The sequence below is a fragment of the Pygocentrus nattereri genome, chromosome 11 (assembly GCF_015220715.1).
Source record: "Pygocentrus nattereri isolate fPygNat1 chromosome 11, fPygNat1.pri, whole genome shotgun sequence".
Taxonomy (NCBI): Eukaryota; Metazoa; Chordata; class Actinopteri; order Characiformes; family Serrasalmidae; genus Pygocentrus; species Pygocentrus nattereri.
In genome coordinates this window covers 17,659,460-17,687,081 of record NC_051221.1, presented here as the reverse complement: position 1 = coordinate 17,687,081, position 27,622 = coordinate 17,659,460, and the positions used below count along the sequence as shown (strand labels likewise).

The following is a 27,622-nucleotide window of genomic DNA, read 5'->3' as shown; positions in this document are numbered from 1 at the left end:
TGTGTGAGTGTGTGTGTTTTCCTGAACTAAGATTTGTGCTCTCGCCTCCTCATCAGTGCGCGCACACAGAGGCAGGGCTGCAGGGGGAAGGCTCCACTCACAGAGCGCGCGCGGAGGACGACCTGATCTGCTCTCCTCTCCTGTTTTGTGCTCGTTTTTCCCGTCGTTTTCGTCTGTTCGTGAAAGCAAAGGGAAGGAGAAGAGAAGGTGGCTCGGTGTGGCGCTCTGTACGCACGGGTAGGCACCTAAACCGTACGCGCGTAACTGAAAAGAGAGAGAGAAAGAGGAGAACAGAACCTCTGAAGAAGAAAGGGGAGCATTTTCTCTTTCGATCTGAAGCCTTCGCTTTCTGCAGCTGCTCTAGACTTTAGCTCGTTGCGTAAAGAAGGAGGGACCTGTAAACTTTCTTCATTTAAAAAAAGCATATTAATAATAAATCAAAAGCTCGGATTGCGCTTTCCCCTCCACTTTTAAACATTTTTTTCGCTGATGTCATCGCGCTGGCTTGTTGGCCGCTGTCGCGCCGGAGCTGCGGGGGAAGCGCGGTGAACGCCGGGAAATCAGGTGCAAGGGAACCGCAGGGTGGCCGGTGATCACTGGGTCGCAGCTGCCCCTCCTCCTCACCTTGGACCGCTTTTTACCCCAGCTCCTCCTCACCTTGGACCGCTTTTTACCCCAGCTCCTCCTCACCTTGGACCGCTTTTTACCCCAGCTCCTCCTCACCTTGGACCGCTTTTTACCCCAGCTCCTCCTCACCTTGGATTGCTTTCCTGCCCTCCGCCGGACTCTCCTGTCTCCCACCCGCGGCAATGCTCGCGCCCGTCGTCCTCCTTTCCTCCCTAGGGAATACAGGCAGAATACAGCAGCACCCTTAACTGGACCTCGGTCAGCCTTACATGGGACAACACCTAGAGGACGCACAGTTCCAAAAACAGACTAAACAGAGAGCGAACGCACCGTACTTGGATTATACTTGGCTCGACAGAGGGTCAGGTTTTATGCCTCCCCTTTACCCTCTGGGGAAACCTTAAATAAGGACCTCTGACAGCCAGATTAACATGGGACAACACTTGGAGGACGCGTGGCTGTAAAGTCACAGCTCCAAGGAGACTGAACAGAGAACGACCACACCGCGTTTGGAGTAGGCTAAAAAGGTCATTATTTTGTCCACACAACTTCTGGCCGATCCTCCAACCGACTGCAGCCAAACTTGGCTCTCTTTTTGGCCGGAGGTTGCGCGGAGCTGTTGGGTCTCTTCGGGGCTTGAACTCCGCTTCACCTGTTCCTCACTCCCTGGAGAGCACAGCTGTTATGCCCTAATACAAACCTCCCCTCTACCCCACCCCTTCTCTCCTATTCCCACCTCTCCTCCTCTCCCTCGCGCTCCCGCTGCCCCGCCCCAACCCGTTTACCGAGCGCAGCCGCCGTCCCGTCCCTGCCGGTGGCACACACTGCACCGCGCACTCCTCGATCCTTCAACTCACCAGCACACACGCACAGACACACACCTCCTCCTTCTACAGAGGAGGCTATGCGCGCCGCCGGCCGCCGGCGGGAGCCTCCGCTGACCTCGTGACCTCGTGGCTGTCCCGTCCCGTTCAGCCGTCGGATCGGCACGTGACCCGAAAGCTGGGGAAGCTGCGCTGAACCCTCCTTTTCCCAAAAAAGGCGCACGGATCGACCGGGACGCAGAGGCACGGAGCGATGTGGTCCTTTCTCTCCACGCTGGCTGTCTTGTAAGTCATTAACGCTGCGAGTCATTACCTAATGCTGAATGGCTGTAAATGCGTGTTAAACACGAATCGTTTCCTAAGCTGTAATACTTCAAATATTTACTCTGCATGAGAGAAAGAGAGAAAAAAGCAGCAGTTATGTGGAATTGCCCGTTTGCTACACGCTTCACTTGACATGACTAACTGTAAGTCTTGCATACATAATGATGAGGTGACATCATCCCCTCTGGGTTACCATGGCCACGCATACCAATCAAACGTGTGGCTCAGGTAAGAACGGCTGTCCAATGAAAACAAACTCCAGCAATGTGTCCAGTTGTCTGATCCAGAAATGTACATGCAGGGTCTCTTATTTTTCCTTTCCTTTTTGTCAAACTCTCTTCCTTTTGCACATGGCAGTCATCTTGAGGTGGTTATCATTCCTTACCCTAACCTGTAGATGGGATGGTGGAGGAAACGCTGACAACCTGCTCCACCCAGGACTTTCATTACAGGCCTGGGCAGACAGAGAACTGCCATCCACCCTTTGATTCTCTCCCTCTATCCGGAGCCCCGAAATTATCTAATAATGTTCAAGGATGTCTGAGCTAACATGGAGCTGGCACCTTATCTACTGCCTGGGTAAAGAGAGAGCCAGCGAGACACTGGCCGAGAGCAGCAGACGTCTAGTAGCTCTCCAGCAGGAAACGGCTGCCACATACAACACATCTCAGCTCAAACTGGATTCTAGTAGTCTCAGCCAGTTGTACAGAATTAGCTGAGTTTCTAGAACACATACTGAGCTCATCCTTAATAGATTAAGGGTGGTTTAAGTAGGGCACGACTCTTCAGAGCACATTAATACTAACGCGTACCGGTTGCGCTTCTTGTCTAAACCAGTGGTTCTCCAACCTGGTCCAGGAGAACCACTGCTTTGCATTTGCAACCCAATTCAACTCATGAAAGGACGAGTTGAATAAGGTATGGAAAAACATGCAGGTCAGGGGTTACTCCACAACCAGTACTGAGAATCACTGGTTGAAACCATACTCACCTTGCCACATTGCCCCACCCAAGCCCTATACTACACAGACAGAGAACTGCAATAGGATCCATCCATTTCAATTTAACTCTAATATTTCTTCACTCGCGTCTCTTGCATGTGCAATCCAGAGCCGACTCTCTCCTTCGAGCCCTTGGCTTAGGCCTGCTTCGCAGATGTGAAAGGTGTACTGTGTAATGTGGCAGTAACACTACATTGCAAGCTGATTAGCTGGCTTGCAAGGCTGCCATACCTCTTTGACCGAGACAGTCAGTTAAAATTTGTGTGAGGAGGGGTGGAAGAGAATGAATTGTGCTTGAAGGGTGCAGAGGGAAGAGTGTTAGGGGTGATTTGGGATAGAACTCCACCTCATTGAGCTTGACTCCACACACAAACGCCTTTAGGACAAATCCTGTCTCAGGTCTGATGATGTCACACCGCCTTGCTTGTCTTGGCTCCTGACCACAGAACACTGTAGAGTAAGAGCTCCCAGCTACTCTTTCTCTCTCTTCTATTACCTCCCTCTCCTCTTTTCCCCTTTCTCTCTCTCTCTGGCTGACTGTAGACTTAATGTGGTTTGGGAGGGATAGGGAGAATCCGAACTTCCAACCGAAAGGGTTTTTTTTTCCCCTCTTCTTTTTTTTTTATCGTTCTCCTTCTTTCAGCGTAACAGAGTTGTTTGAACAGCTGAGAATTCTTACCAAGCTCAGAGCCGTTTTCACCTGCGCTGCCAGCACTGGCAGGTACACGAAGCATATATACACCACAGCAGGCAGCCAGTGCTCATACATCTCCAAATAGTGCACATAAATATGGAGATAGCATGCATGAATGCACTTATAATACGGATATAACCTCTGCCAGAATGGCCAGCATTAATTCTGCATAAAACATACAGTGCAATGCTTACCAACTGCACACTTTAAAGACAGCACACGTGAACAATACATGTATTTCTATTAGGCATACACTCGGGATGCTAATGCAGATTTACTCTTAAGCACGCATACATAAGAATTAAGACACTGCAGCAATGAACATATATGTATGGAAGTGTTTAACTGCAGATTTCCCTATCCAGGGATACAGGTGTACAACATGTCAGTAAACACATATACATGGTGGAAAGGTATGCTGCAACAATAGATACATTTAAATGCAAGTAGTCTTTTTGGATGACTTTATGGTGCATATACAGGGAAGAGCAGGGAACGACCTAACACTGGGTAAAATGCAACGTACATTTTATATACCTAAAGAGGTTCAAGTATGTGCTTTAGGTCTTCCTTTTTATGTTCTCATAACATCTCTCAAATTTTGACAGCAATTGGATGGATATTTCTGTGAAAATAACATTATTCATCATGCATGTTCTTTTATTGTGAAAGACGCTGCTACAACTGAGCCTCACAAAGTAAACATTGACAGAACACTTTGCCCCCTGCCCCCTATTTAAATTAAAAATAAAAATTTTTAGAAGCATTTTGCACAGAGCACCAGAGATACCATGTTGATAAAATATATTTAAAATGTTAGTTACATTTTTAATACTATGTAGTGAAAAATAAATTTGCCAAATCAAATAATCTTGATTTTGATGTAAATGCTTTTTGGAAAGCTTGCTTGGTTCAAACAACATGGAAATGTACTGAATTCAGTGTGTTTGCATTGATTTATCAGATGTTACAACTAGCCCCTCTGTTGGTTACAATTAACCCTGTCTACAGGGTAAACCGTAGTAATTGCATTCACACTGCTTTCGGCTGAATTGTCCACAAACGACAGTTCTGTAGTTCAGCATACAGTACGCACATTTTGTCTAACAGTGTAGTGTGCCTAGATTGTAAATTCCTATTCTCATGTAACGCATGCCAACAGTAAGTAACAGTTGCCCAGACAGCATAAATCAATGCACAAGCAGCATGCATACATGAGAAGACAGCACTGATTGATTCATGGTCTGTAAGTTCAGGTGTATGCTTGGTATTGTAAACCAACCCATTGTTCTGCACAGGTGTAGGAATGGCTTGCATATGCAAGCGGTACCTTCAAGCATCTGGCTGACACACTTCACTGCTCATGTAGTCTATGCCTACAGGTGTAGAATGGGCACACACAGGTGCAAGCAAACCGCGGACACACAAGCAATCCATCAGCAAATACCACTGCTCGCCCCATATGCACTGATCCTAAGCTAACGCATTCCCAGTGTGCAAACATATTGAACCAGTCTGCTCGGATTTAAACGAACTGTGCACAGCTATATGGCCAGAAGGTGTTCGTTGTAGGCCAGTTTACTGAGGAAAAGACGGCCAGTGGGGAAGTACAGAGACGACCACCCTGCAAAAAGGAAGATGATAAGATATACAGAGACATACAGTCCATGCTGTTCAACTCCATTGGCAGCTTCCAGTTATACATGGCCAATGAAGGTATTCCCAGAGACACAGTCTGAGAGCAAACACACATTGGGCCAGCATGGGACCGCGTGAGGACAGGATGAATCAGCTAGGTTTGTTATGGAAAGAGACGAGGTCAGTTCATTCAGACGATTTTCCAGCAGCACCATTCAAACATCTGAAGCATCTGTCTCCCTCTCTCCTGCTCCCCCACTTTGACTTCCCCTCACTAATGCAACTTTGCTGTGTCCCTCCAAATAGCTCTGTCCCTCGCTCTCTCTGTATGGGAGTCCCAAGGTGCAATTTGAGAAAATAAATTATATAAAAGAGACAGAAAGACAACGCAATAAAAAGAGAAAAAGAAACAGAGAGAAACAGGACAGACAGGAAGAAGTATTAGTTTCAATGAGGAATAAGGTTTGTTGAAAGGTCTAGTCATGGAAACCGCTGAAGCACACACAAGGTGTTTGAATCAACAGTTGTTATGTTTACGTGTGTAGCTTGTTAGACTGTCTAATAGGTATCCTACTATAAAATTACACAGTTACATACATTAGGGTGGCTAATGTTGGCTGTGTCACTATGTCTGTGTAAAGTGCTTCATTGCCATAAGAGATATGAAAAGGTTGGATAATCCTCAGTATCTGGTAGTGGAAACATGGAGCTCAGCTACAGTTGCTAGGACTTGTTAAAACAAAAAGTCAAATATTTACACGTAGTATCAGCAAAAAACAGGTAAAAAGAACTAAAAAGGACTGCTTTTGAAAACAGAATCATCTTCAGGTTTGGAGTATTTATGGATTTGTTCCAAATTTATTTCAGACCAAACAGGATCCTCTTCTTGGTCAGATGGAACCACTTACAGTTAAACTGAATAAATTGAACCACTTTCAGTTAAATTGAATAATGGTCCATTTTTAAAATTACAGCTCATTAGAAGTAGTGTGGTTGGTACAGAGACACCGTGTATAGTAAGGAGCATATTCTAATAACCTGGTTCTGGTCACGGGATGGTGTATGTTTGAATGAGAGGGACAGCCTTAGGCTAGGTGCTGGAATAGTCGGGTCTAGGCCCATCACAATTATTATATAATCGTCTGATCACATTTATTTGAGCTGATGGCAATTTTTTAAACTGACCACAAATACATTCCATAGTTGTCAGTTTTCAAAATATGTTTACATTTCAACAAACAGAATGTGCTCTGGTTGTATTCTGAGGAAAATGCATATAAATAAAAGAAAGAAGAAAGTGCATTCACTGAGAAGTCATAAGCCTCACGAAAACAAAATTTCTCATTTCTGACCTCTGCTGTAACACCTTTAGAGAGTAGCAGCGAGAATTCTGGTTTAATTTAGCTTGAGCTGTGTCTGACATCAGTTGGGAGCTACTAAGTAATAAGACCTAGGAAACAAGTCAGCTAGTGATTTGGTCAGGTCAGGCTTGCACTAAATATTTGCACACAATGAACAAAAAATAATTAAAATTGAAAATTGTTGTTAATCGCAATTATGTACATGTAGTCCCCCGTATGTTACAGCTAATCTTCTCATATGGGGTATACTGTAACATTTGCTTTTGGCTGAATTGTTCTGGAACAGCAGGTGCTGGAAACTTTGTATTAAAAATCCATTAATCTTGCTCTTTTTTTAAATAAAATTAGGAAAAATTCAAAATAGGCTATGCCCCATTCTCCCCTGCTTTGAGCCACACTGAGTGAATTAATTAAAAAAAGTCAATCACAGTTATTTATATGGCAATTAATGGTCAGCTAAAATTTCATAATTGCGAGAGGCCTACTCTAGTCTGTGGCTACTGAAGTGCAGCTGAGGTGCTGGATAGTGAAATGCGTGGTCCAGCTCAAAATCTTTGTTTCTGGTAGAACATAGTTCGATAGTGTATTCAGTCCATGTGTGCACACCTGTTCTTTGCGCATTCTTTGCAGAAATATGAGAGGTATATTCTGTTGTATGGCATACTGTTTTATGTGGAAAATAACTACAAGTATCTTTGATAAGGCTGTACATGATATAAAATGAGTGTCAATGTGTGTTGTATGTGTGTAAAGAAAAGTTTGATGTGAAAAGAAGTGATTTGTGTGTGTACATGTTCCTCATTACAGATGTATGGAGGGGAGTATAAGTGTGTGTTCAGCATCTGAGTGTGTGCTTTGCTGTGGCTGCCAGCTGCTGAGACACTTTCTCCCCCTCTCTCTCCCTTACTTTCCCCTCTTACTGTTTCTCTCTCTCACTCCATGTTTCTCTTTCTCTCTCATATCTCCTCGCTGCTGGGACGGCATGGGGGAGTCTTCCCTTCCTCCTACCATCAGACAACAAAACAAGAGAGAGGAAGGGAGAGGAAGAGAAAAACGACAAGATGAGAAACACTCATTCAATTCCTTTCATATCTCTTCCTTTCTGCTCTTTTCTGGAACTGCTCCCTGTTTTTTCGAGAGCTCTCCACGTCTCCGTTGACCCTGTGGAAGTGATGTAATAATGAGGTGTGAATTTTTAGGATGTAAACAAGTAACCGGGTCCAGTTGAATCATTCCGAATAAATCACAGACTACTGCCTTATCGCGATCACAAAAATATCATTAATATTACTTGGAAGCCACAGCCCAGCCACAATTCAAAGTAAATTGCATCCTCATTCAGAGCGTAACTGACTAGGAATCTCCCAGTGCTAACTGTCTGGTGCCCTATTACGTCAGTGATCAGTGACCGAATGCCTGGATATGAGTGTGAGAGAACGACTGGATTTCCACTGATGCAGCACTGCTGGAATCACAGGGCTTCTTAAGGACACTCAGAATGGACTTCTCTAACACAAATACTCATAAATGCTCAGCCATAGAAAAGTCAGGAGGTCACTGGTAGGGAGGAAAAACGGAAACGATGAGAGGAGTTCTTTGCTTGTTTCTCCATCTCTCTTTATTTCTTCAACACTGATCTTGTCAGATCACTCCCACTCCTCTGCCCCTCTGTATCAGCGCTGACATCACACTGACCACACCACCCAGAGAGACAGAGACACAAACTGAGAGGGGAAAAAAAAAAGAGTCAGTGAGAGATGGAAAGAGAATCTCATTCTATAATGTTCTCATTCACGCATATGCCAAATACTGGGTGTAGAATGAAAAACAGAATAGATAAATAAAGAAAATAAGATAGACAATATAAGATAGATAAAGAATATAAGATAAATAAAGACAACAGAAAAGAATGTATGACAAAGACGAGTGAAGTAAAAGATGGGGGAAGAGAGGAAAAACATGGCTTCTGATGGCTTGTTTGTGTGTAGCGAGTTGCCAGGCACAGGGCGGTGGGATTATGGGATCAGTCTCAGGTTTTCCTCTCTTGGTGGGCAGATCGGCCACTTGAACTAGGCACACCCATATGTGAAACACACTTACACACATATCACTACAAAACACAGAGCATGTGTGCATAATCACACACTCCCAAAGCGTACGAATCACATCCCTGGAGCAGCCACAAATACACTAACATCACTGGCGTATACACTCTGATACACTTGATTAGAGCACACAACACTCCCTTTCCATGCTTAACTGGAAAAGATCTCAGCAGGATCGAGCCCCAAAAGCCGACCCGGGATCAGTTTATTTCTGCTTTGCTCCGACTCACTATGGGCCAAGATTTCAAAGCAGAATTTGAGTCAGCTGTAAGACATGCTATAAACATGCCATGTATCGTATGAGTCTAAGTATAACAATTGCAGTTCTAGTATATTGCTTACAATAATCAAGCAATTTTGCGGTGAGCCTGGAAGCAATACGTCAGCCACAAATCAAATTTTCTCCCTAACCCAAATGTAGTCAATCGGTCAAGACATGTTTTTCATCTTTAATTTTGCACAGGACCTACAAGTTTAATTTAACGAACAAGCAATGGAAGCTTATAGCAGTCAGTTTAGCATTGTGCAAACTACATGTCAAAATCATCTCACTTGGTTTAAATGACTGCAGGTTGTTTAGCAATCTAGACTTCTTTGTGTTAGTTTCTGAACTATATTGCATAGCCAGCAGTCTTGCAAGCCAGACTTCTGCCTGACATCAGAAGGTCTGATGCATTTTTTTCCCTTAACCTGACCAAGAACCGCCTACTTTGACAGAATAGGGCCTTCTGACTGACATGCAACTTAACCATTGTTGTTTTTGTGCCAGAGGCAGAAGTGGTATGTGCTAGTTAGTATACCTTAGTTTCTAGCTTTTAAATACTTCAAAGAAAACTACTGAATAACAAAGTTGTGTGAAATTCACACACATTTTTCTATCCATGCAGTATCTTACTCCAAAAGACTTATCAAGGCACGAAGACCATAACAGTTTCCCATCTGTCAAATTAAAGCCAGTGCATGGACATGCGTACAGTCATTTGAATAGCCAGTCAGAATACATCTGACAAATAGCTGTGGACAGGTTAATGTGCAACACATACTCAAAAATAGTATAACAGTATAAAACAACACATTCAAAAATAGTAGTAGTAGCCTAAAGCCTGCATTTTGTATTTTGTTATTGATACAAGTACATACAAAGGAAAAAGAGACATCTGAGTGGCACTGGGATCCTAAAGACTGGTTCAGAGACCACTGGTGCTTCCATGCACAGAGGCTGGTGCATGTACTTGCGTAGCTTGGTCCAGATAATGAACAGCAACTAAACTGATGACGTTCAACTTATTTCCATCAAACAGGATACACAGTAGTTTACCTGCAGTATGTGCATTATGGCCTGTGTTTTATAATAAATAGAATATCTAGATAGTCCAAGTGCCTAATGTCATCCTGTATATGCAGAGATTTCAATGCCATGGGATATCCTGCATGTTGATTAATTAAATGCTCATTAAAGGAATATTTTAGTGAAGAAAATAAATAAAATAATCAGCCAATATGCATTTATCATCAAACATTCTTTCTTAGGTTCTGCACTGGAGCCAGGCTGTGTAGTTGAAGCGTATACCCCATTAGCTGTCACTGCGCAAACACTTCATGACATGTTATTATATATAAAAATTGACAAAAGTGCAGACAAAATTCTGACTCAATGATAGTTGCTCCTGCTGTTTTTAACTATGCAATGCACATTATTTTTATTAATAAAAGAATGGCATTAAGTGTCATAAGCAAGCCCCAAGCAAACTTCAGACACTAAACATGTCTTGGTTGATCAGCTATTTTTGGGGTAAGGGGGAAATCTGGTTCTTCACTTAAGTATTCCTTTATGGGGTTGAATGGACAATGTTTTTGTTGTCAAAATTTCTGTATAAACAAATATCAGCATCAACACTTTCAATTTGCCTGCTTTCAGCTATGTTTCTGAATCTACTTTAGACTGCTCCTGGACCGCAAAGGCTGAATATATAATGTCAGAATATCTGACAATTCCTGCAAAAGCTGTTCTGATCATACACCCTGAGGTGAACCTAAAAAGCATCTCCAGAGCATCACAAGACTGAAGGACTGAAGGGCTCCTACCACCCCTCTTAACCTTCACAGGCCTGTGCTGGTCTGCTGCAGTTCATATTTAATACAGTACAAACGGTTCTCGCATGAGCCACTCTCCAAGTTTCCATGCAAATGTGAGCTATGCTTCATATGTCAGCTTTTTCCTCTCCCAAAGTGAGGAGATTAAAGATGGCAGACAGAGAAGGAAAGTGCGCAGGGCTCTGTCCAAAATCACAGCACACTCCCTTCCCTCCCACCCCATCCTGCTCAGTGGAGATGAATAGGGAGATTATCACACATTCAACATTCTGACAGAATCAACATCCTGCTCTCCGGGAGGTAGAAAAGGAGTTGTAATCTTATTGTTTATAATTTTATGACCCTCTTAAGATTCAGCCAAATTGTCTTAAGGGAGTATGACTACAAGGAGTTAGAGACTGGAGAGAACTCGGAAACATCCCAAAAACATCACTGCGTAAAGAACATCATAAAGTATTCTTTTTAGGAGTTAGGGTGTTTCCCTCAAACCACCATAGCCATGGTAAACTATGATCAGCACAGTGTTTGGGAAACACGGCTCAGAGTAACTGGGAATGTAAAAAAAGCACATTAACTAGACCTAGGTGGCATAACTACCTGTGCTAAAACAGGAAAAACAAAAACCTATACATTAATGCAGTGTTCCAGGACTGGGACTGAAGAATAGTGGATTAGGAACAAGATTTAGATGGGTGTAGATTCTGATGTTAGATTAAAGTTGTAGTTCAGCAAAAAATCTAATTACACAATTTGCCTCTTTGTATAAATGTCATTGGTAACCAATATGTTTAGTATCTGAACTTTGCTTCTTTTCCCACACAGCATTGCGTAGCATAGTGTTAGATAGTACAGTATTAGATAGTATAGTGTTATTATAATGTTAGTTAGTATAGCATTATACAGCAGTACGAAGCAAAGCTACACTGCATAGAATGTGCTGCAGGGGAGAGTAAACAAGCTCAGATATACTTTGAGTACAGATTTATATGTATAACTTTTGGTATCAGCTGATCTCTTTACAAACCGTTTCTGAGCTAAAAGATACTAGGTGAAATAAAATATGATACTAGGCTAGTAACATTATCATTTTTCTGTTTATTAGAGATGTGAATGTGTACTCGAGCACTCAGTTAACCATTCAAGTTGGCAGCATTCAAGTACTAAACTGCTATTCGGGAACTTGAGTTAATTTTGCGCCAAAAGAATAGAATAGCAAAATATTATGTACCAAAATGTCCAAGATATGTTGCAAATACAAATAATGATAATGAGTTAAATCAGAATTTTTTTTTTTCTTTGCTTATGAATTTTTTTCTTTTGTTTCTGACTATTGGAACTTTTTAGCAGGGGACGGGTCTAAGAAGAGCACGTTCACCCAACTCAAACAACTCATCCAGCTCATCAACTGATCAACGAACCATTCATGAGCTGAGTCAGGAAATCATTAAATCTGCAGTGCTTAGAGTCGACAGAAATAAAGTTGCGGCAGCACTGGCTTAAACACAATGAAGAACGGGAATATCACTGACAGTAGCCAGCTACAAATTACGGCTGCCGTGAGATCACTGATAGACGATAATGTTTAATTTGACATATCATGGTTGGCCGTTCTGTTCTGGGGTTACAAAGGCTATGTCAGTGTGTTCTTCTTTCTACCAACAGAGCGCCTGTGTCAGTCACTGAAACAGGCCTCCTATTTCACATTATTACAGTGAAATAACTGTAGATATTTAAGCTGTATTGTTTCATATCCAGAATGGCTAGCCTTGTTAGCCCTGAAGGACACTGCTAGGCTAGCTAGTACTAGCATCTGCAAACTTGAAAGATGGGACAGCACTGTTCATTCATACAACAGCTAAGTTTAGGTTTGTCAATGCCCAAAATAAGTTATCTTCTCACACTGGTGGACACAAGACCCTTAAACATGTGCTACATAAATCATTAAAAGGAATCAAGACAAATATTGCTCATAAATGTCAGATAGTTCAGTACGCTACACCCCCAGCATAGCTCAGTATGTGTTCCGCCATGCTGGGAGCGGTTCACGCTCAGTGGCTATGTGTTCAGAAGACCTGTCATTCCAAATCAGTTGACCAAAATAAAGTGCAGGTGAGCGCGCTCCAAACCCACCCCTTGTTAAAAAGTGCCAAATGTCATTAGAGGGGAAAAAAAACAACAACTCAGAAGCAGAAGACCAATTCCGGATGCAAAACAATTTATCAGCAAAATGAGCAAAGAGAAATAATTTTAAAAATGGCAAAATGAGTAATACATTTCTATAAAAACTTTTCTTTTTTTCACGAAATAAACTTGGCACATTTCAGCACTGGAATACAGAGAAAACATACAGATTAACAGTTCAATAAAATACTGCATTTATGTTTTAACAGGACAGTACAATGTTATAGTTTGGTTCATATTTATGAATAATTATTATTACACTGTCACTCCAAAAATTGAGTGCCTATATGCGAGCAGACTGTCAAGCACACCTTGATAAGGACATGATCAAGAAGGCAGATGTAGCATGGCTTTACTGATAAATTAGTATAGCTGGTCCAGAAACAGAGAAAATATATTTCTCTGACACACTAACATGTTGGCACATCTACTGCGGACAAATACCTCAAATAAGACAATGAATTCTCATCAGCATCCAGTGTTGTACCAACTGCAGGTTTTAGCTCATACCTGTAGAGGTACCCTCCATTACACATTTGAAGAGGCAGCCTCCAAACACTAATTTCCCACTGCTTTTTGAAATATTCTTTTATGTATTTCTTTGCTTGCTGCAAAATTGGAGTACAATTGTTTTTAGCCTTTTAAACCCAGTACTTCCAACTAAAGTAAACGAGTCCCAGCAATAGTTTATTTCAGCCATTTATTTTTGCCATTTTTTTGGTCCTTCCCCATGATTAACTGGATTTCCTTTCATTGCGGTTACTCTTGTGGACAGTTAAATATCAAAATTAGTTGTAATGAACATCCTTATGTTTATTTTAAAGATTGCTGAATGGCACACTAGAGAAATAGTGGCACTTAGAGAAATAGAGCTGTGCTGTGCTGGAAGTCCTAGAGCATGCTGACAGCAAATGTTGTGTACCTTCATTAAAACATTTTTTTACATTTTGCACAAGGTTCAGTATGTTCAGTGTGCAGTGGCCTTAATGCAGCTGACAAGAACTATAATATACTCCACCAATTAGCATAATGCAAACTACATGCTTCAGTCATCACACATTTATTTCAAACTGTGCTTAGTTGAAAACAATCTGAAAGAATTTTGCTTATAGCTTCTGTTATGTTAACTATTAAAAAGAGACCAATTGCTTTTCTTCATCTTTCTCTCTTCTCATAGGTTTATCCAGATGATGCTGGTGATGTGCAACCCTTTGCAGGTGAGTTAGTGTATGTGTGTTTTAAGTGATTTCAATGCACATTTAACAATGAGCAACATGCAGAAAACTTGGAGATATCTGTAAAAACAAAGAAGAGGGATACTGGTGGGGTAGGGAGAGATAACACCCCTGTGCTTATGCTACTATCCCTGCAGGTGTTCGGAGTTGACGGTGTGAACTTCAGCGTGCACGTGGAGAATCAGACTCGTGCACGAGATGCCATGAGTCGAAGACAGCCCCGAGTTTACCAGCTCTACAGTCGCACCAGCTGCAAACATGTCCAGGTGGTGGGCCGCAAGATCAGCGCACGCGGAGAGGACGGGGACAAATTCGGTAACAACACACACACACACAGTCACATAAAGGGTCTAAGGCCTGTCTGACACCTTCACTGGAACCTTTTGTTCTCACACTCCATCTTAACTTTGCCTCTCTCTGACAACTCAGCCTTTCTTTCATTCCCCCTCCCCTTTCTGTCTGACTCACAGTCTCTGTCTCTCTCAATCTCATTCACACGGTTCAGAAAAGGGCAGAAAAATAATGAGATCGTGAGAAAAGCATGTATCTGCAGACAATATGTTGGCAAACAGACTAGAAGGCAAATAATATTGTGCTTATTCTGTGGTACAGAGACATACACACACAGAGGAAAGATGTAGTGAGGAACTTGTGTGTGGAAAACAAAGACCTCAATGACTGCTGACACTGTGATTCACTGAGGGGAAAGGGGGGGGGGGTGAAAGAGAGAGGAAGAGGTAGTGAGAGATGGATAGAGCACAGTCAGCACTGGATGTTAGACAGACTGTTAGAAATTCACCTCCAGATCGATCTTTCCATTGATCCTGCGTTCTGCCTGTGGTCTTTCCCTCGACGCTTTTAAACAGCATGCTGACCATCTCCTCCCCCTCTCCTTCCACCTTCAGCTCATCCTCTGTCTCTTCATTCATCCATCCATCCATCCTCCCCCACTCTCTCTGCGTGATGCACAGCAAAGCCATACAATCAATTCCAGAGGAAGTTGAAAGCTGATCCATAACCTATGTATGTGACTTTCCTACAACAGCAACGACATTTACATTTATGTAAATTTTTTAAAACTCTGAATTCATTCTTCTGTGGCATTTTATGATGGAGTTTAAAGTGCATATATATTGCAGAAAACAGCATTTCCGTGAATTTTTTAAAAATAAGGGTTTGATGTAGTATGTACCATCGTCATTTTTATAAACATATCACTCACTTCCCCAGTCCTTGCAGCCATTTTTGAATTCATTTAATTTTTTTTTTCCCCTGACAGCATGTTAACATATCGCTGTTGTCGGAACAAAACCTTGCATCTCCATTTTTGTTGTTTTTTCACTTTTTGACATAATTTGAAAATACCTGCAGTCCTTTACATTGTGTGCAAATTTCATAATGAACAGATCAACAGAAATGACCCAAAATTACTTGGGAAAAATCCTGGTTCCATTAACTTACATTGAAAGTACAGTGTGTTTTTTTCCTTTCCATTCTGAAGATACAAGGTTTTGTTCTGACAGCAGCGATATATTCAGTCCATGTCAGTTTAGCCTTACCCATTCATGTTAAAGTGTTAAGGAATGTTGTAGCCCAGACTGTTTCTGAACGAGTACAGTCAATCAGAACAGAGCTCATTAACATATCAGCCTTAAAAACAGAGCAACAAAAATAGCCTGTTCAATTCTAAGGGATAAAAAAGTACTATTTTTTTGTACATACAGACTGCAGAGACAAAAAAATGTATGTGCCCTTTAAAGTTTACCTAAGTCGTTCGATTATGTTAGTGACTAAGGGAAATAAGGAAGACCAAAAGCAATGGGAAGAGTATAAGAGGAAAGAGTCAAAGGGATGGCTTTAGCACAGATTGGTGGAAGAAAAGAAGGGAGTGAGAGCTTATTGATTTGTGATGACCCCTGTGCTTATAAAGGTCATCTAGAAACCATTTTAGGGCTTTATCTTTAAACAGGCACGCTCCCTGTGAAATGTACAATGCATGAATAAAACAAACCTACAACTTACATACAATGACCTACTAGACACTTACTAAATATAAGTAAATGAAATGTACTAAACAATACCCTATTGGGAGAACAAGATGTTCGTTTTATGTCATACTTAACTTATACAGGCCAAAATTGTATCACTGGAGGTCGATTTTGAAGTTGAATTGGACTCACCCAGGCACGTATGATGGTTATCACTAACTGAGTCAATCAGGAAAGTCAGTGTCAGTCATACTGGGGATTAATCTGCTTAAGAGCACCAGGTTATCTCTCCTGCTTTAACTATCTCTGGCTTCATATCATAACTCCTGCTTACAGTGCTGATGCCAGTGGTAAATGTCAATCATTAGAATCAGAGCAATTATTAGAAGCCACTTGATCAGTTTCTGTTTGATTCAGCTCTCACATGGCCTCAATCATCCCTAACTCCTTTCACCATCTTGACCATTTCACCAGAAAAGAATTTAATATTAGAAACAGACAAATATATTTGTAGAATAATTTCTATACTATTTCAAATATTTAACCTAAGGCACAATTATGTGAATGTTCAGTACATTTATTCATCTGCACTGTCTCAAATCAAACTTCAGTTTACAAGTTTACTATAAGACTGCAAATTCAATTTACTGTGGGCAATGTTTTGGCTTTTTAAGGATTTGACAAACTTCATATATACTTAACCTGAGGTAAAGATTGTTTGATGTTCGTAAATCTAAGAAAAAAATAGCTGCTTGGAACAGTCGATTTCTTATCATTGTATTTCTTAATAAAAGTGCATGAGGCAGAGGAGTGAGTCACAGACACACAAAATGAAGGCTATTTTGACTAACCACTAATACCGCATTTTACTGTACAGTGTAAATTTTGTTGTCTTTCACTTAGCTGTTTAATCAAGCATTGACTTTGTTTTTTACACCAGCTAAGTAATTAGTTCATATTAATGTAATTCAGTAATTAATGCGGGCTAGGGAAGAACAACTAAAGTGTGGGGCAGAGTAGAACAAGAAAAATAAATGAGTTCAGGAGAAATTTCCACAGACAATTTGGTAATGCAAGTAGCATTCTGTGCAACTGACCCATATTGTTGGTCCCTCTTCTTTAACAGCTAAATTAATTATTAAAAGACAGTATGGCAAGATGTTGTGTGCATTATTTTTCAGAATACATGTCAAAAAAAAAAAGATGTACCTTAGTCTTTGAAAGATTTGTACAAAGAGGGTGACCGAGAACGTCTCACAGTAATAGAGCCTAAGTTAAAATATGAGTCAACTTAATTATTCAAGTCATTTTAGTTGGATCAACAAACTCATGTTTCCAATAGGTGAATCAGATCCCTACTAAATATCCATCCATCCATCCATCCATTTTCTAAGCCGCTTCTCCGTCAGGGTCGCGGGGGGGGTGCTGGAGCCTATCCCAGCAGTCTTCGGGCGAAAGGCAGGATACACCCTGGACAGGTTGCCAGTCCATCGCAGGGCAGATACTAAACCAATAGTGAAACCAATTTATCAGAGTGGAATAACTCTGCCATAGATTTTAATTTCTCCATCACTTATTGAATTTTATGTTAGAGAGGTTTGCAGTTATATCAAATCAGATGCTGTGGGTTCCTCATGCTAATACAGCAAACCTTACCAAGCGCACTCAGGTCAATCATACACTAAAACGAAGCTATATGGATGTAAATTACTGAATGAAATATTTCAGTCTTTTCATGAAGTACTGCATTTTGTTTACATTATGTAGCTATATCTCACTTTCAGTCATAAACATGCAGCAGCTGTGCAGATCACTAAATAGTAGGGCTGAGTGATTTGGGGAGAGTATGTAATTGGGCTTGTTTTTCATGCATATCCATTTTTGTCAGGCTTCAGGTTGGAATAGTGAATGTAACATGGTTCAGTGTTAGTTCACACACTCTACTAGGTTACTAGTTTAGATTTATCCACTTAAAACTTAAGAAAACTGTAAATGTAGGACATAATTCAAACTGTATTCTTGTGATTTTTTGCCATTAATTGTGATTGATAAATAATTCATCATTAAGCCACATTACATAGCAATAATGTAGAAACCTTGCAATTCACTTATTTAACTGCTGTATAAAAGCAACAGAACACTCAAGGTCGTGTGTTATCTCGCATATCATAGCTGTGGTATTATTTCACAATAACACACTCCCTCTCGTGTTCTAGTGCTTTTATACAACAGTTAAATAAATAGTAAGAAATTAATAAATTGGGCCATGAACGTAGCATTTAATATGTTTTAGTGTTAGCAATGCCTTCCACCAAATTATAGTTCTTTACAAGCAGCTCAGTGCTACGTCACAGTAAGGAGCTCGCTGTACAGCCAGCAGTTCGCTCTCCAGCTCCTTACACTAAACTCTAAAACTGTCATTACCGATGAGCAGGCTTTGTTTTTTTTATTGCTTCAGTTTCATGGCTCAGTCCGATTTGGTCAGACTCTGAACATGAGACTACATGTTTGGCGAATGGTATTCGGTTCACGTCTGGCTACTTTCAAGATGTTTGTGTTTTCCTGTCACAGCTGCTGACTGAAAAGCTTGCTCAGTGGTGATGAGTGTCGGAATTTAGTGCAACATCATCTTCAGAGTCTGACCAAATCGGCTGTGGGTCCAATGTAATCTTAAAAGTAGCCATCTTATGTTTGTGCGCAAAGTAAGAAGCAAAAACGTTCAAATGGCTTGGCATCTCCTACAGCTGTCAAACCCGTTGCTTAGCAACGGCATCTTAGAGGAGTGATACAGTATTTGTGAAAAAACTGTGATGTCATGGCGAAATAACAGCACGGTTAGAATGCTTCTCAACCAATCAACTTGCGTAGCCAGAACTTATTGTTATATAACATAAAAATAACACTTGTTCAATCAATAACCAGTGCTATGATATTTCTGGGATGTGCCAAGCTAGCAGCAGTGTATATTCACATTTAAAGATAGACATATTTAACACATGATATTTGAAGCTTGTACTGTATATTTTAACACTGCATGTTATAGTTTAATCATTTATAGCTTAATCCTGCCTTATTATGAAACAATACTTCCTACTAGCACTAGCCATCCTGACTGATTAAATGGACAAGGAGTCAACTACTGTTAATTATCAAAATAACAACATATGCCAAATAATTACTGAATTACACTCAATAAAAATAACCAGGGATGCACCGATATTGAATATCAGGCTAATCCTGTGCTTATTTACTCGCACTGTGATATAAGCTGAGTGTAGGCTACCGCGCTAACTTAATGAACAAACGCAGTAAAGGAGGCTCTGCTCGCACGGAGGACAGTTGTTGACTCCGTTAGCTATAGTCGGACGTAAAGCCATCGGTCACTTTGAGCATTCCGCTTTGGTAACGTTATATTCCCGCTTTGGTAACGTTATATTCCCGCCGACCTACACCGTGCGATTTTAAGCCATTTTAAACACAAAATTCCAGTTGCTTTTCCAATACGGGTGGAGACATTCAGGCGGAGGAAAAGTAGACATTTACTACTAAAATATCTTTATGCTGACTTTCCTCTGTTTGAACGAGAAAAATGGGAAGATATAAACGTTGATACGGCGCTTTTCTTTGTAAATCAGGCTGTAGAGAGACCGTAGCTACTGCCCTAACTACCTTGTTCATCTAACTGACGTTAACGTTACACCTGGTTTTAGCTTCAGAGTTCAGCATTGTCACTGAGCTACAGAGACGGCTGTTGAAAGATAGAGATTAGGAGCATCAAACTAGTGAAACACGCTTTACTTACCGCTGTAACGTAGTTACATAACCTAAGCTAGCTAACTAACTACAGAAGCGCTTTTATTAAACCCGCTCGTCTCCACAGCAGCACTACTCGGTCACATGTAACTAGCTAACTACTATGGCTAGCATAGTTAACACGTCATTTAAAATCAGCTAAGCTAGCTAGCTAGATTTTAATTATTTGAATAGTTTGTGGTTTCGGACTTGGTATCGCCGAGTACAAAAAAAACATGCACATTACTCGTATTTAGTTTGTAAAAACGATATCGAGGTTTCCTCACCTTTAGAGGTTAAATTACAGTTGGGTCGGGTTAGCTGTAGCGTTAATCCGTTAAATTTTGAATTTGAAATGAGGCGCGCGAGTGCAGCCCATTTGGTGCGCTGTATTAAAGGGGAATTTCTCCATAATTCACTGGTTAGGATACAAATGAAGCCATTCACGGTGATTTGATGTAAAATAATGTATTTGTAGAGGAATTTACTGGCACAGATTTTCTTTACAGTGGTGGTGACAGGAACCAGAGGTCCCAGTGTCTACAGTGCGAACATAGCCATTTTATTTACTGTCCAAAATCATCAGTGAACGGTAAAATGGTCAGTCCATTTTCTTTGCCTAAGAACGTCCTTCATGTATCCCTCCACCAAAATATGATTCAAATACGTTTTAGAACAAAACACCACTACCACAAAACAATGTCTCAGACATCAGGCAGTATATTCCTAAAAACAATCATGCATGGTTTCGCTTCTTTAACTGTCTACGAGGGAACATTTCGAGGTTCCTATCACCACCACTGTGAACAGTTCTGGCTCAGTACATTTCTCCAGCACAGAGTATTTCACATCAAACCACTCTACATGACTTTTTGACATGCTGACCATTTAATCGTGCAGAAAACTTGAAAAATCGGTGGCGTTCCACTTTAAGCAGTAGGACGAAGTCCTACAAACCCTGAGGACGTACAGTTAAACTGATGGGGTAATCTAGTGGTGCGGCCATTGTCATCCTGCTATAATGGTTAGGAGTGACCGCCTGGATACGCTTCACCCTTGCATGGTCCTAGTGCCAGTCCAGGTTTCTGCTATTTTTTAGAACATACTATCATTTTGTAAAGCGCCATGTATACCTGCTTAAAAACAAACATGATAAGCATGATATAGAGCACTTGAAAAACTTGTGAGCAGGCATCCCCAGCGTTATCACTGTAAATCATGCATAGAGCCAACAGGATGGTCAAGTTCAAGACAAAGATAAAAGTACAGAGCTCAGTTAACTGCTTCATAGATTAGAGGAAGTCGAGTCAGCCTTCAAGACAATGGCTCAGCAGTCTGATAGTAAAACCTCCCTGTAATGTTTTCATTTATTACTTTTTAGGGCAATTTTAGCACCTTTTGAGAAGCATTTATTGTCTCAACCTTTACACCAGTCCAATCTTATCCACAATGGGCTGGCTGCAGGTTTTAATTCCTACAAAAACAACTGATTAAACAAGTGGAATCAGATGTGCTCCAGCTTGTTTTCAGTGAAAACCTGCAGCCACACGAGTCTTGTGGGTAAGATTGGACACTGCTGCAGAAGTGCACAATACTGTGGTGATCTATATTACTGTAGTACTGTCATATTAATATATACTGCTTTTGGCAAAAAAAAGTAATTGTCTGAAATTATTGTAAGATTCTTATAAGAATCCTGTACATTTTATAGTAACATTACCACCTTTTTCAGAGGGGAAGTAAAAGAAGAGACATCTCATTTGTAACCTTAATGTATTTAATGTAATTCTTTTTGTAACGTCTGTCTGTCTGTCTGTGTCCGTTTGTCCCTTCACAAGCCCAGCTTGTAGTGGAGGCAGATACCTTCGGCAGCCAGGTGCGAATCAGGGGGAAAGAGACCAACTACTACCTGTGCATGAACCACAGGGGCAAACTCGTAGGCAAGGTGACACATCTCTATGTTAGCTTATGTGTTGCATTTCCTTCTCTGAATGGCCAAATTGAGTTTGTGGCAAACTGACACGTTTCCATTCTCTCCCTTTCTCTTTCTCCATTTTTATTTTTTTTTGGATTATCCTCAGAAGGCCAGTACTCGTAGTCCAGACTGCGTATTTGTGGAGATGGTGCTGGAGAACAACTACACAGCGTTAATGTCAGCACGGTACACAGGATGGTATGTGGGCTTCACCAAAAAGGGGCGTCCTCGTCGTGGCCCCCACACGCTTCTTAACATGCAGGACGTTCACTTCATGAAGCGCCCCCCTCCAGGAGAGCAGTCAGACCACACGCCCTTCCGCTTCACCACTGTCAGCAAGAGGAGCAAAAGGGTCCGTGCTGCGCGGCCACGTTAACATACACTAAATCTCCACTGTCCCTCCATGGGACACTGCTGACGCTCGAGTCAGGGCCTACTAACAAAAGACACTCCTAGACTACAGCCCTGCTAATGGGACCACGCTAATGCTAACTACAGGACCTGGTGTCGATGGAAGGTTGGAAAGAAAAACTCCATTTGACTGGCTAATGGACAATGCTAAATATGGAATGCTTTCCTTTTTGAAGGGTCAGCTATGTGTAACATCCTGCAGTAAACAGGATCTAAACTGGACCTGCTAGCATACCAAAACAACTGCTACTCCCCACTAGAGCCTTGACATGGCCTGATGTTGACAAACAAAACCAAGCCAAAACCGACAAGATCGGTGGAACTTAATACAATGACAAGCTCTAGCCATTTTCTATGGTCTAAGGAAGCAAAAACAGACAATGATAAACTAACAACCCTCATTGCACCATGGGGGGACACTGACGCAGCAGCCTCCTAACCCAGCTATCACTTCCTTCCACTTCATAAGAGGGACACTCTTTCCTACAGCATAGGCTCCACTCAGGATTCCCGGAGCAAGATTCATTTGGAACTGGACCTACATGGCTGGGAGAGAATAATGGATTTCCTGGATTCCTGTAGAAGATTATGCGAAAAGAGTTCTGGACTGAGTCCTACTAAAGGACTCAAAAGTGATGACGAGGAGAGACTAAAACTGAAAAGCCTCTGCCTGCAAGCTAGTATGAATTTAGCAGTGAGCAAGTGTGTGTGTGTGTGTGTGTGTGTGTGAGTGTGTGAGAGAGTGTTTCAAGTTGCACCAAAGACCACATTGGATGCTACCAAGGATGACTCTGAGGAGGTACATCTGCATAGGTGAGCTTGAAAAAAAAAATATATAAAGCCTACCTATGGCTGGAAGAACCTACTAAAACTGGAATGTAATGTTAAAAAAAGAAGAAACACCCAGAAACCCCTTAGAAAGCTGCACCAAAAATGACAACAACCAAAGACAACTGGAGACCAATGATGAACTTGACAGCCCCCACACTCTAGAGCCTCTGAAGCCACCAAGCCTATCAGAGTAGAGCACTCAGCAGTGGGACAGGAAAGGCACAGAGTTGCATTTGGAATGACAAAAGGAGCAACGTTCACGTTTGGGTTCCATTCGGAATGCTGCTAGTGGAAAATTCAGTACCAAAGTCACTTACATTATTATTAAAAGGGAAAAAAAAACATAACAATAAATAAAACTATATATATATATGAAAAGAGCAAAGCTAAATAAGCGATTATATTATGACTGCTACTATAATTGTTGTTACTATAAAGTTTATTTCACTTATTTATTGCATCTGTGTATGGCAATCTTTCTAAAGCCAGTAAACTCTGCAGAAATTGTCTGTGTTTTAAAATATACTCACAGTGTCTGTTTCTCTCAATTATCACTTTTGTTTTTGACAGCAAGCTTGTCAAACTTGTGGTCATTATAAAGACTCTCCTATAGAGATTAACCTTTTAAGAAGAGTGAGGGTGTCTTAGTGCTCATTGATTTTATGGTTGATGATAACAATAATAATAATAATAATAGGGCAATATGGCAATATGTATCATTATTGCAATAATGTGTCATAATATGCTTTTTTTAATCATGGACATTGTAATTTCATCAGACACGTATTTCAAAACATGCCTAAAGAACAGTGACTAACTGCATGTGTCATGACAAAGACAAGAAAATTAGCCCCATTTTATTGGACTTAGTTCGGCACAATATATGAAACATTAAACAAGTCACAGTATTCATAGTTCTTGCTAGTATTCTTAAAGGGCCCCTTTTTTATTTAATTGTTTCCCCTGAAGTCTAATGCATGAGGTTTGGATAGTTTTAGACCAAAAATAAATTAATAAATTTACAAAAAATAATACATTTTGTTCAAGGCCATTTTCTAACTCCTCTTGAAGCCTTAGAAACAGGCTGTTTTTGCTACAGTACCTTTAAGACTGATATATGTAAATTATCTTTGCTTTGATTGATTGAAACACTATAGACATTGTAAAAGGGCGGAGCTAAACCGCTGTACACTAAATAGGCGGATATATAGTGAATGTGTGGGTTTTTTTTGCTTGTTTTTTTCACTTCACAAAAGCAAAAAATTAAAAATGGCACATTTTGTAGCTTAGTTTTAATATATGAATGCTATGGACTGGGGAGTGAAAGTTAACAATGTTTACATATGACACCAAAGCTCTTTGAATATGACACTACTGGTGCTTTTCTATATGTTCACACACCAGCAAGACTAAATACAGTGTTATACATCATGTACTGTGAAAATACACCCCCCCCACCCTTATTTAAAAAAAAAAAGAACAAATTATACAAAAAAACATTGAACAAATTAGAGAACTAAATTATTAATTAATCAACCTGGATACTGGCTTTCCAAGAAACTATTGTAAATAAGCACTGAACAATCATTAAACATTCACATATCATTGATTCATCCAAATAACATAAACCAATGATAACCAACTGAGCTGCCAAACAAATGAAGTGAGTAATCTAAACACAAAATACTGCAAATGCTTCCTTAAATCTGTTTTCTGGGTAATGAATATAATAGTAAGTTAACCTAAAAAGCTAGACACCCATGGAAGTTCCGACATGTCATACAATAATTTCGGTAAATATACTCACACATCCCTCTTACCTCTGGTGGGAAATGTTAGCCTGTTGTCTGTGAATCATTAAAGGACTCTAGTGAACACACACACACAGCCGTCACCTCCAACCTGTAATCCCAGCAATCCCGGTCGGCTGACTAAGCGGGAAAGTGGAGCGTTCAGAGAAAGAGAGCACAAGGAGGGGTTCAGAGAATTAGAAAGAGGGAGAGAGACAGAGAGAAAGAAAGAGGGCTTTGGAAACAGAATGGTGGAAAGATTCCACGGTCAAACCCAGAGGAAGGTGTATGGTAAGGCTGCAGCAGGAAGGAATGTTAAAAATGTGCGTGAGAACGAAGCAGTGACCTGGGACCTGCAGGAATTATGAGAAAGGAGAGGGAAAAAAAAAAAAAAAAAAACATATCCTTCAGACCTACAGGAAACACACACGCCCTCCATCATACACACTGCACCCCACTAGTAGCATACTTGGATCATACACATGGCTAATATACTAAAACTAAGCTGCAAAAGCAGCCTGCTTTGAAGCCATCGCTTTTGTGATGTCACAAAAAGTGGTGCATTTACATATTTCCCCCTATTTAGCTTATTGCGTTTTAATGTGGGCGGCTTTTTGAACGACCCACAATAGAGAGCAATGAGAATACAGGTCATTTGCTTTATATTGGTCTTCAAAACCCAGCAACAAAAACAAGGAAAGCTTGGAAAATTGTCATGTAAAAATGCATCAAAGCTGTTTTGGTACATAAAACACAAAAGTGTGGTTTCTAGAAAAAAAAAAGTGGACCTTATTTAAAAAAAAAAAAAAAAGTATGATTATGGAACATTTGATATTAATATAAGTGATTGAAAACTTTTGAACAGTAGTGTACATATAGTGTAATAAATCCCAAACATCTATGTAACGCTATGTAATCTGGGATAAACCATAGACACTGCACACATCTGTCACTGCTGTTGTGGCCTAAGCACACACTCAGACACCCATGCTTAATACAGTTCTATAAACCCACTGTGTAGCCACTAATACCATAGTATGTAGTGTAAATGCAGAGTATCACTCAACACAAGGAACCACAAATGCAAGGCCGCACACACAATCACGGTAAACCACAACTATACCGAAGCTCAGCAGCCAGACCCACAAAGTAGAACAAGGATTAGACATGCACATTAAATGCCCTCAGTCTTAAACACCACAACAACCACTGACACGCTTCTCTCACACACACACACACAAAATCATGGTCCAACTGTACTCACTGCACACTGAAGTGGTCTGAAGGCTGTTTTAGTTTTAACCAACTAATGGCTTGTTCAAACTTTGGCGATTGGCTTGAAGATGTTAAAAAAAAGAGAAAAAGGAAAGAAAAGGAAAAATGGAAGGGGAAAAAATCTTGACACACAAATCAAGGACATAATTTAGTATGAAACAAATACAACTGCAGCTCTATTTAAAGTTGCAGGCTATGTTGGACCCTTTTCCTACTCACTTCACTGCCACATTTGATTCAAATCCTTAGTCAGTTAACTACCCTTTTGTGAGCTGGAACAAGTGTTTTAAGACTGGAAAACAAAGCATGGCATCACTACTGATGCATTTGACCATTAGTGCTTTTGTATGTGCACTACTCTTCAGAAGTTTGGAATCACTTGTCATGTTAATATTTGCAGTTTAATTTCAAGATTTTTCAGTAACATGGAGGACTTATTAAATTACAAATAATATAATGTAATTAACTAGTTATAGTTAAAGTCCTCCATTGGAATTTGAGCACAATTTTCCCAAAACTAGGCATTGTGGATGTTAATTTAGTTATAACTTGTTTCTCAATATATGGCTCTGGTTCCCTAAAAGCATTTTAGTGTTCAGATCATCTTAACTGGTTAAGTGCATGTTTAGAGTCATGATTGCTCTACCACTTAAGAATGGTCTTTGTGCTAAGGGGCTTTTGGGATACACAGTCCACTTCACCATTCTGTGAACATCTAATATTTTGTTTTACTGCTTTCCACCAATTAGCTGAAACCTATAAGGTCAGATTAAGCCTGGTTCTGGACCTCTACTTCTTTTTCAATGTAGAATCTCCTTTGAGAATGTCATGTAGCCTAAGACCAGGCTTAATCCCTGCCAAGGAATGCAACCCATGAAACTGTAGAGTAGTAGCATCATAGCAGGATCATTCTGAACATCTATTGGCTTAATACTGAAAAGAAAAAAGATTTCAAACTTTTAAATGGTAGTAATACTTATGTACTGCATTTCATCAGTAGCTGAGCCAAGTACACAGTTTGTGCTGTCTCAGAAGAAGCCTTTAACTGTGCCGCACTTGGACTGGCATACTGTTGGAACATGTCTAATGACATCCGAATACTGCACCCATAAAGTCATGTCTGGAGCAGAGCATATCGACATTCAGAAGAACATTGCATTCATGACTAAAGTTCGTTAAATCTAAAGTAAACTCCGGGTGAAGTCAAAAATCAAGAATGGAAGAACAAAAATGCCTCTTATTCTAAATGTTGCCTACTCTGTATGTGCAGGCTTTAGAGGATAAATGATCCTGAGAAAACCTTAACTATAGCCACAGGGGAATTTTTATTTATCCACTGTTTCTAATTATCTAATCACTCAAATGCCTTTAACAGGAGGCACAGCAGGTAAGTCCAGGCTTGTTCTGATCTGAATGAACTCAGCTCTTTCATGAGACGTTGGTTCACAAGCCACAAGATGACAGATTACAGAGCAA

General features: G+C 40.6%; 1 protein-coding gene and 1 long non-coding RNA gene across 4 annotated transcripts; one reads left to right on the top strand and one right to left on the bottom strand.

Annotated features, from left to right (window-relative positions):
• On the top strand, positions 1 to 23,536 carry fgf18a (fibroblast growth factor 18a). 2 transcript variants are annotated; one of them, XM_017703777.2, is made up of 5 exons: positions 1 to 1,736; positions 14,027 to 14,066; positions 14,222 to 14,399; positions 21,703 to 21,809; positions 21,949 to 23,536. In XM_017703777.2, exons 1-5 carry the CDS (start codon positions 1,705 to 1,707, stop codon positions 22,213 to 22,215), a joined length of 624 nt encoding a protein of 207 aa, XP_017559266.1. In that variant the 5' UTR covers positions 1 to 1,704; the 3' UTR covers positions 22,216 to 23,536. The 2 variants fall into 2 exon arrangements, with proteins under 2 accessions (XP_017559266.1, XP_017559265.1); XM_017703776.2 differs by having other exon boundaries at positions 4 to 1,736; positions 21,946 to 23,536.
• On the bottom strand, positions 8,076 to 25,253 carry LOC108430954. 2 transcript variants are annotated; one of them, XR_005130966.1, is made up of 3 exons: positions 24,902 to 25,253; positions 14,884 to 15,040; positions 8,076 to 8,193 (listed from the first exon to the last, which is right to left on the bottom strand). It is a non-coding gene; the product is annotated as an uncharacterized LOC108430954 (long non-coding RNA). The 2 variants fall into 2 exon arrangements; XR_005130967.1 differs by lacking the exon at positions 24,902 to 25,253 and adding an exon at positions 19,875 to 19,970.
• Between the last annotated feature and the right edge of the window lie 2,369 nt (positions 25,254 to 27,622).